This window comes from Lotus japonicus, chromosome 4 (assembly GCF_012489685.1).
Source record: "Lotus japonicus ecotype B-129 chromosome 4, LjGifu_v1.2".
Lineage (NCBI taxonomy): Eukaryota > Viridiplantae > Streptophyta > Magnoliopsida > Fabales > Fabaceae > Lotus > Lotus japonicus.
In genome coordinates, this window is record NC_080044.1 from 35,750,443 (window position 1) to 35,760,872 (window position 10,430).

The following is a 10,430-nucleotide window of genomic DNA, read 5'->3' on the forward strand; positions in this document are numbered from 1 at the left end:
ATCAGCACATTCAAGTAAGCCTGCACTTGCTTCTGATGATGATTTGAATTTATTTGATGCACTTCCTATTTCTTCCTTGCTTCAACACTCCTCAAATCCCCTCACTCCTATTCCTGAATCCCAACCAGCCGCACAAACCACCTCTCCACCACATTCCCCACGATCCTCCTTCTTTCAACCTTCTCCTACCGAAGCACCTCTCTGGAATTTGCTTCAGAACCCAACCTCTAGGTCAGAAGATCCAACCTCTCTCCTTACCATTCCGTACGACCCATTATCTTCTGAACCCATCATCCATGACCAACCAGAGCCCAACCAAACAGAACCACAACCCAGAACGTCTGATCACTCTGCTCCCAGAGCATCAGCACGTCCTGCCGCCAGAACCACGGATACAGACTCTTCAACAGCCTTTACACCTGTATCCTTCCCAATCAATGTTGTTGATTCTTCTCCCTCCAATAACTCTGAATCAATTAGAAAATTCATGGAGGTTAGAAAAGAGAAGGTGTCTGCCTTGGAAGAGTATTACCTTACCTGTCCAAGCCCTAGGAGATATCCTGGCCCTAGACCTGAACGTCTAGTTGACCCAGATGAACCTATCTTGGCCAATCCTATCCAAGAGGCAGACCCCTTAGTTCAACAAGCTCACCCTGTCCCTGACCAACAAGAGCCCATTCAACTAGACCCTGAACCCGAACAATCAGTGTCTAACCAATCCTCGGTTAGATCACCTCACCCTCTGGTTGAAACTTCAGACCCTCACCTTGGAACCTCTGAACCCAATGCTCCCATGATTAACATTGGTTCTCCACAAGGTGCCTCTGAAGCTCATAGCAGCAATCACCCAGCCTCTCCTGCACCCAACCTCTCCATAATTCCCTATACTCACCTTCAACCCACATCTCTCTCTGAGTGCATCAATATCTTCTATCATGAAGCCTCCTTGAGGCTCCGCAATGTGCACGGTCAGACTGATCTCAGTGAGAATGCTGAAAATGTGGCTGATGAGTGGAACAATCTGAGCACTTGGCTAGTGGCTCAAGTTCCGATTATGATGCAGCTCCTGCATGCAGAGGGCAGTCAGAGCATTGAGGCTGCAAAGCAAAGGTTTGCTAGAAGGGTGGCTCTTCATGAACTAGAACAGAGAAATAAGCTTCTTGAAGCTATTGAAGAAGCCAAGAGAAAGAAAGAACAAGCAGAAGAAGCTGCACGTCAAGCAGCAGCTCAAGCTGAACAAGCCAGACTTGAGGCAGAGCGACTTGAAGCTGAGGCTGAAGCTCTTAGATGCCAAGCACTTGCACCAGTTGTGTTTACTCCTGCTGCTTCTGCTTCCATTCCAGATCCTCAAGCTGCTCAGAATGTTCCTTCCAGTTCTACTCAGACAAGCTCATCCAGACTCGACATCATGGAACAACGTCTTGACACTCATGAATCCATGCTGATTGAGATGAAGCACATGATGATGGAACTTCTGCGACGCACTGACAAACCTTAGTTTTAGGATCTTTTCTTTTTCTTCTTTTTCGTTACCTTTGTTTTCCTTTGTTAAACTCTGTTTCTTTTTATTTATTTATTCTCTTTTGTTCGTTTGTGATTATATATGCATAACTATATACTTATGTCACATATGTTTGCTAAACTCGTTTTATTCATAATTGTTTTGTGTTTACATCATATTTCTTTCCATCATATAATCTAGAATGGAGGATCTCTCCTCATTCTTCTGCACTCCTGGCGCTGCTCTGACCTATCCTTCTCCAGACGCTCCAGTACATGCTGGATGTTGCTGAGCCTGATCTTTAGCTCATCCCTCTCCAGAATCTCTTATGCAGTCTTGAGCTTCTCTTCCAAACTCTCTTTCTCTTCCAGCAGCTTGAGTTCAAGCCGGCTGAGTTCTTGCACCTCCTCCACGAAGGCAAGAAATTCCTTCAGGTCTCTCTCCAACTCTGGACGCAGGTCCTCTTCCAGCAGTGTCCGTGTCAGCTCCGCGATGGTAGTTGCACCCTCTGGATGCCTGATGTTCAGGAACAAGTCCTCTTCAAAGGCCTTCTTCCTCAGCTCTTCTAGTGCTACGTTGTATGATGCCATTTTTTTTACTGAAAATTATTCGAGGTGTGAAGCTTACCTTTCTCTCCAACGCTTTTTATAGGCTTCACTTTCTCTCTGAAAGTTAATGCTCTTACAGTTTCTCGAGGTTAAGTTCTTGGTAACTGACCCTTCTATTTACTCACTTGACCGGTGGTAAACGTTCATCCCTTGCATTAACTCTTCTATTTATTTTCGCCTAACTCTGATTCTTACATCGTTTTCATTTTCTTTTAAACTTAGACCTTCTCTAAGGGGGAGTACCTTGTACTTCAAGCTAAGTTTTTCACACCCCAAGCTTTTTGCTTATGACAAAAAGGGGGAGTAAACCCAGTTTTTGATTTGTAAGATGTGTTAGTGTGACTTATTTTTCTTTTGGAGATTTTAAAAGTTCCACCTTCATGACCATAGATGTGTCACTGGGCAAATACAAGGAATACATTTCACTTCTTCTGAAGTGATTCTAAGTTGACTCTGATACCCAAGACTCTGATACCTTGTCCATGACTCTGATCACTTATGCGCTCTGATTATTCGTTTTTCATCTATGTCATAAGCTTTTCACTCTGAACTCTTATATTTTTTAGCTCAGAATCTAGACTTTACTAACGTTTTCATCAAGTATTAGATTCAGGGGGAGCTAAGCTCAGAATCAAGCAGTGACTTGAATTCAGAATGAGCAAGATAAACTATTCACATCAGGATAAGTCTTATTCTATATCTCTAAACTCTGAGTGAATTCAGTTTAATGTTTAAGAATTGTTCATCAAAAATCTTAGTTTTGTCATCATCAAAAAGGGGGAGATTGTAAGATCAAGTTTTGATCTAGTAGTACAACTCTATGTTTTGATGATTACAAGTTAACCTTTTGATATGAACAATTGTGGTACTCTAACGTGTTTTTCTGAGTGTGCTATTTACAGGCTCTGACCTCAACTCAATCTCACACAAATCAGAAGCACTGTGTATAAAGGGTAACCCAAGCAACGCTTTCGCATTCACCATGTTCAGTATGAACAGTGGAAAAGCTTCAGAAGTTCTGAAGCTATACAAACTCTGATGTGGACTCAGTCGCTAGAAGCTCTGAAGATCCAGAAGTTCTGATAACCAAGAAACACTGAAGGTTCAGATGTTCTGATGGTGTAGAAGACTCTGAAGATCCAGAAGCTGAATAGTGGAAACTCTGAAGTCCAGAAGCAAGAAACTCTGAAGGCCATGTTCTTCCCTCTGAGTTCAGAATCAGAAGATACAATGGTCAGAGGATCTGTGCTTTCCCTCTGACTCTGATCAACCGGCTTCACAAGTTCCAATATGAAGTATTCCCCTGATCAGAAGTCTCCTAGGTTAAAAGGTCAAGTCGCTATCCAAGTACAAAAGCAAGTGTACCTTCCTGACGACCTACCTAACGTTCTCAGCCACAGCAGAAGCTGGATTTTCCAGAACTGCCCTCCAACGGTAGCATTTCCCATGCAACGCTCAACCCTAATCCTTGGAGTATATATAGAGGCTGAAGATTGAAAGAAGCGGCTACAGAAAAAAACACATATACGCGCAAGACATATTCAAAATATTCTAAGCTTTCTTTCATCTGAAATTCATTGTGTTTACTATTAGCTTTTTAGAAGCAAATCTCTTGTAAACAATTCTTTGATAAACAGTTTGTTTAGTTCCTTTAGGAGATCAAGGTTGATCGGATCCTAGAGAAGACTAAGAGAGTGAATCTTAGTGTGAGCTAAGTCAGTGTAATTGTTAGTCACTTGTAGGTTTCAAGTGCAGTTGTAACTCTTACCTGATTAGTGGATTGCCTTCATTCTAAGAAGGAAGAAATCACCTTAACGGGTGGACTGGAGTAGCTTGAGTGATTTATCAAGTGAACCAGGATAAAATCCTTGTGTGCTTTTCTATCTCTTATCTTTAGCACTTAAGTTCTCGAAAGATTTGTCAAAATCTTTAAGGTGGAAGTTTTGTTCTGAAAACGTTATTCAAACCCCCCCCCCCTTTCTACCGTTTTTCATACCTTCAAACTTTGGGTCTCGATCGGAAACAATACTGGTCGGTACTCCATGAAGACGTACAATTTCAGCTATAAAGTGAGCCGACTTAGTCAATCGATCCACTATTACCCAAATCGAATCATATCCCTTCTGAGTTCTTGGCAAAACCACGACGAAATCCATCGATATGCTATCCCATTTCCATTCTGGTACATCCAAGCTTTGTAGCATTCCTGAATATTTCTGATGTTCCACCTTTGCTTTCTAACAGGTTAAACACGCAGCTACATACTCAGCCACTTGTCTTTTCATTCCTGGCCACCAAAAATTCATCTTCAAGTCTTGGTACATCTTTTTCATTCCAGGATGAATGCTCAACTTGCTCTTGTGACCTTCGTCCATAATCAACCTCCTCAAGTCAGGGTTGTTAGGTACGCAAACTCTATCCTTACACCGTAGGATATTGTCACTTCCTATCTTAAATTCCGGGTCCTTACCCTGAATTACCAAACTCCTTTTTCCAAGTAGAATTTCATCTTGTAACTGTTGGTCTCGGATTTCTTCCATCAATCCATTGGCGATTCTGATCATTCCGAACTTCAGTTCTCCCTCGGACAATCTCACATCCAAGCTCAAATCTCGAAATTGTTCCAGCAGTTGCAGCTCTTTAACCATCATTGACGAGATATGCATCTTCCTGCTCAAGGCATCAGCAACAACATTAGCCTTTCCAGGATGATATTGTAGGGTAAACTCGTAATCCTTGAGAAATTTCCATCCACCGTCGTTGTCTCCTGTTCAGCTCCTTCTGCTCAAACAAGTACTTCAAACTCTTATGATCACTGAATATGGTGAAATTGCATCCATATAAGTGATGTCTCCAGATTTTCAGTGAGAATACGATGGCAGCTAGTTCTAAGTCATGAGTCGGATAATTCTTCTCGTGAACCTTCAATTGTCGTGAGGCATAAGCCACTACTTTCCGATGTTGCATCAGCACACATCCCAAACCTTGATGCGACGCATCACAATACACCTCATACGGTTCCTCTGGTTGCGGTAGAACTAGTACAGGTGACGTCGTCAAACGTTCCTTCATCGTCTGGAAGCTAGTTTCGCATGCTTCGGTCCATGCAAAAGGTTGATCCTTCCTCGTAAGTTGAGTCAAAGGTCCAACAATCTTGGCGAAGTTCTCGATGAAACGACGATAATATCCCGCCAAACCGACAAAACTCTTGATCTCAGTCACAGTCCTTGGTCGTTCCCATTCAAATACAGTCTCTACCTTTGCTGGGTCCACAACTATACCCTCTTTAGAGATCACATGACCTAAGAATTTGACTTCTTCGAGCCAAAATTCGCACTTGGAAGGGTTGGCGTACAATTCCTTCTCCCTCAGCACTCGTAGAACCTGACAAGACTTCATGTCTCACGCATTCGTGATCAAATCGATTGACTTAAAATCTAAACCTTCACTAAGTGTAGACCTCTAATATGCTTTAACTCTCCAACACTTCTTAAATGGATATTCATTTCTTAAAACGACAACTCCTTCCCAAAGAAAATCAATTACTTAACACGAACTTTCCTCCCAAATCCGACTAATCCTCGATCAATTTCAATTCATCTTACACATCCCTCTATCAAAGTCCATTACCAGCTGTGATTCTGAATATCACCCCCTCAATATTAAGTTGATCAGGCCTAATACATCGAAGGTGGAAATTTAGAAAAAAACCCACTGGAACAGTCAATGAGTTCCTATCATCCAGTAGTCACAAATACCCTGATATTAAATCTTCAATGATGTCGCTACGGAACTACACACCCTCGACATCATACATATACTATCCATACGGAATCTCTCTGAGATTCATTCTTCAGCTTCTAGCTTCCTTTTAACCGCATCGGTGCAAGACTACTTTCTAGGCTTAACGTGTTATTCTAAACCTCGTGTAACTTCTATAGTTTAAACACGAGCAACAGTCAAATAAAGTCTTAATAGGCGTAATAACTATAAGGTCAAAGCTTAAACAATATAAGTAAGATAGGTGTGTGGCATGCGCTACGAGAGTAATGGAGCGTATTATACTAGAATGAGAAAGAATGGTTAGAAGTTTACCATCGTTCTTGCGCTCTCCTCTGGCTAACCCCTCAGCTCTCTCACCGTCCATGGTGTAGACCCTTCCTCTAGCAGCAGGGTGCTTTCCCCTTGCAGTGTTAACGGTTGGTTCCGTTCTTGGGTGCCCTGCACTGAGCGGCAGTGTGCCCCAATTTGTTACAATTAAAGCATCTCGGTCTAGTCGTTGAGCACTCGTTAGCAAAATGTCCAGTCTCCCCACACCTGAAACATGACACTTGTTTCCTTGCCCCTCTAGCTATGGCAAGAAACTTGCCCTTCATCTTGTTATCAGACGGTCCCGCCTGGAACGTCCTACAGTTCACGGCCAAATGTCCACGTTGTTTGCACTTGTAGCATTTTGGTCCAGTCACTGAGCACTGAAAGGCGTAGTGTCCAAGCTTTCCACAACGGAAGCATGACACAGCCTCCTGACCAATAGTTGCGGTCGTCGACTTGCGTGATCCTGGAATAAGGTCTCTTCCCTCAGGATGCTGGTATGGCTTCCACATTCGGTACTCCTGAGAACCTGATCTCACTGGTCCTCCAGTTCCAACTCGGTCCAATCCACTATGCTGGTACTTGGACACCTCGTTTAGCAGTTGAGGTTGCTCACGTGCAGCCTCCTCAGCGCGTCTGTAAGCGTCCTCAGTAGCCTGGTTCATCATTGCCTCAATCATTGTAGCTATTGCCTTTGCCATTCGGTCAGGGCTTACCATCCTATGCTTAGTCAAACAAACAGTTAGTACTCATCACAAGATAGTCTCTGGCATAACTATACAATATGATTAAGTAATAACTTCAACTAATTCTAAGCGAAAAATCGCTTGCAAACAATCAATTTTCACTCTTTGTAGAGTCACACAACCTAGCACAGAAGACCTATTCCCCAAAGACTCCCGAAAGACTCGACAAGCTCTGATACCAATTGTAACATCCTGAGTTGACGACTGACCTCACGGTAACAGCACGAGTCTTTTTAGCGCGCTTTGTCCTCACTCGCGCGCTTCCCAGGAAAACTTCTCAGGAGGTCACCCATCATAATATTGCTCCAAGACTAGCACACTTAACCATGGAGTTCTTATGAGTTGGGCTCCCGAAAAGAAGTTGCAACTTGTTGTTATGGGTAGTACAATCAAATCATATATGCCTTCCTCAACTGTATAGTCCATCCCTACACAGTCTCGGAATACCTCTTGTTCGGGTGTGGTGCGTCCCTCCACATAGAAGGCGATCAATCCTCGCCCTCGTCAGCTCAAGGCGTCACAGGCCCACCAACTTCCGCTTGGTTCGTCCTCGAACCACATCGTACTGGGAGAGGTCGGCTCTGATACCACAATGTAACACCCCGATTTCGGTGGCGTCACTTTAGTAACCAAAAAGAAATTAAAGCAGAAAAACGTGAATATTTTTTTTTTATTTGTGTAACTGATAAAACTACTAACTTAATGAAATAAAACTCAAAGATAAAAGACAGCGTGTTCGCAACACAATCCCTCAAAAATGAGAATAAGTCAGCCCAAACGGCCTAAAACAAGACCCCCTAGTCCAACCAACTCTCTGTGATTTCCGTAGAGAAACCACACAAAAAGCTATCAGTTAGGAAACTACCCTGTCCCCAAATGAAACAATGACATCCAGAGCTATGACTCTACTCCTACACTAATCCTGTCTAGAGGAGTTCACACCAGCACTCACAACTACATGCTAGCGTGATCATCGTCCGAATTGGTATCAGAGCCGACCTCTCCCAGTACGACGTGGTTCGAGGACGAACCAAGCAGAAGTTGGTGGGCCTGTGACGCCTTGAGCTGACGAGGGCGAGGATTGATCGCCTTCTATATGGAGGGACGCACCACACCCGAACAAGAGGTATTCCGAGACTGTGTAGGGATGGACTATACAGTTGAGGAAGGCATATATGATATGATTGTACTACCCATAACAACAAGTTGCAACTTCTTTTCGGGAGCCCAACTCATAAGAACTCCATGGTTAAGTGTGCTAACCTTGGAGCAATATTATGATGGGTGACCTCCTGGGAAGTTTTCCTGGGAAGCGCGCGAGTGAGGACAAAGCGCGCTGAAAAGACTCGTGTTGTTACCGTGAGGCCAGTCGTCAAGTCAGGATGTTACATTTTCTGCGCTCGGCGTGCGGCGACGATCCTCCCGTCGGCGATCATCCTGCTGGCGAGAGTTCATATACCTGTTTCCCTGCTGTCGTTCGCCGTTCCAGCGCTCATTGCGGTCATTTAGCTGCGCTCGCCCTGCTCTGATTAGCCTCTCGATCTCATTTTTTAAAGTGAAACAATCCCTTGTATCATGTCCCGCTGACCGGTGGTACTCACACCACTTAGTCTTATCTGATTTTGGTCGCGGTGGGTCCGCCTCCCTTTCGCCCTCTTCAACGGCATGGGTCGCCTTGACCTCACGGAGCAGCTCCGTTAGATGAGCGCTTAGACTCTTTCCCGACTCTCCACGCTGGCGAGAGTCAGCCTGGTGCCAGGCCGGCGACGCTCGAATCTGTCCTTCCTCGGATACAAGGGATCTTTCGTTGTCTTTTCCGCTGTCCGGACTTTCCTGTCTCGCCTTTTACTCCCTTCAGCCTTGTCTTTGCTCGCTTTATCCTCTGGCGACACGTCCCTTTGATCACCATCCTTTTCCACCTTTGCTCTTCTTCGCTTGAAAGCGTCGTCCTCTTCATCAAGGATGTACGTGTTCGCCCGCGCGCGCACCTCCGCCATCGATTTGGGCGACTTACGACTCGGTTTGCTTTTTAGCTTCCCAGGTTGTAGACCGTTCTTGAAGGCCCGGGCACAGGCATTCGGCTCCGACTCCTCAATCTTTACCGACGCAGCACTGAATCGTTTCACGTATTGTTTCAGAGTCTCTCCTTCAGACTGACGCACGTTGTACAAGTCCTCGATCGTCACTTGCTTAGTCTTGCTTGCTGAGAACTGGACGAGGAATTTGGACAAAAAATCTCGGAAGTTGGTGATGGATCCTCGTGGAAGAGTTGTGAACCACGTCATTGTTGTACCTTTAAAAGTTGCTAGAAACATTCTGTACTTGACTGCGTCTGAAGCGGCGCTAATCACCATCTTTGTATTGAAATACAGTAGGTGTTCCTTAGGATCTTCTTTTCCGCTGTATGTTTCGAGGACTATATTCTTCATATTATCTGGAATGGCCACTTCCCTCACCGCTGCTGAAAATGGCTCGAATTCTGCCACAGCCTCTGCCTCGCGCTCTCCTTCGTCCTGCTGCTCGTAACGATAGTACTCTAGCTGCTCCTGAAGATAGTCGTTCTGTTGCCTTATATCGTCGATGCTGCTGATCAAGCGTCTCCAATCTTGGCTGGAGATCGGAGCTTGAGGTGCTTGCGTCTCTCTTCCCGAAACCACAGGTGACTGCTCTGGCGACCTTCTTTGTTCTGGTGATGTTGGTGGAGAAGGCAGCGAAGGTGTTGGAGGCGGAGGTGGCGCGGTCGGCCCCGAACGCGACGTGGCGGCGAAGCGCATCGTCGCATGGGATCTCTTTCCCGTCGTCTGCGACGTGTTTCCATTGACACCGAAGAACGTTCACCAAAAACTCAAGAACTGACGAAATGTCTCACAGAAAACCAAAGAATTTCTCCTTCAAATCACGATCCACGTAGTCCGGGAATCAAAATTTATCGATCCCCACAGACGGCGCCAAATGTTCTCGCCAAGAACATAGAATCAAGGCATAGTGCCAAGAGTGTGTGGAATGTGATCAGAGATTTTAGAGAGATGAGCTCTTAACTACTTAGAGAGAGAAAATATAACTGAATTTCAATATTGTTATTGTCAAATGAGCTAAGAGTCCCTTACAATTGGTAACGGTCCCCTATTTATAGATTTGGGGTTGGGCCTTCGCGCCTTTAATCTGTCTAAATGGGCCGGTTGGGCCTTGGGGAGAGCGGCCCAAGGTCCAGGCATGTTCCGCGCCTAAGGCTGAGTCCCCTGGGCGAGGGACCCTGGGGTCTGGCCCAGTCCAGATTTTAAGATGAATTTTGGGGGTAGAAGATAGGCGCGCATGATGCGCGGGTTGCGCGCGGGAAATTTACGAGCTCTTGACCCCTTTTTCGAGCTGTGTTCAAGACCAAATTTGAAGAAGTAGTCTTCATCAAAGTTGTAGCCCTTTCTGTTATAAAACTTTTGCCTCTGGTTTCACGTCATTCCGACGTCTGTAGCTCGAGTTAGATGC

General features: G+C 44.9%; 1 protein-coding gene across 1 annotated transcript; it reads right to left on the reverse strand.

Moving 5' to 3' along the window:
* Positions 1-8,656: 8,656 nt before the first annotated feature.
* On the reverse strand, positions 8,657-9,721 carry LOC130712675 (uncharacterized). The gene has a single exon (XM_057562494.1). The coding sequence runs from the start codon at positions 9,719-9,721 to the stop codon at positions 8,657-8,659; it is 1,065 nt and encodes a 354-aa protein (XP_057418477.1).
* Between the last annotated feature and the right edge of the window lie 709 nt (positions 9,722-10,430).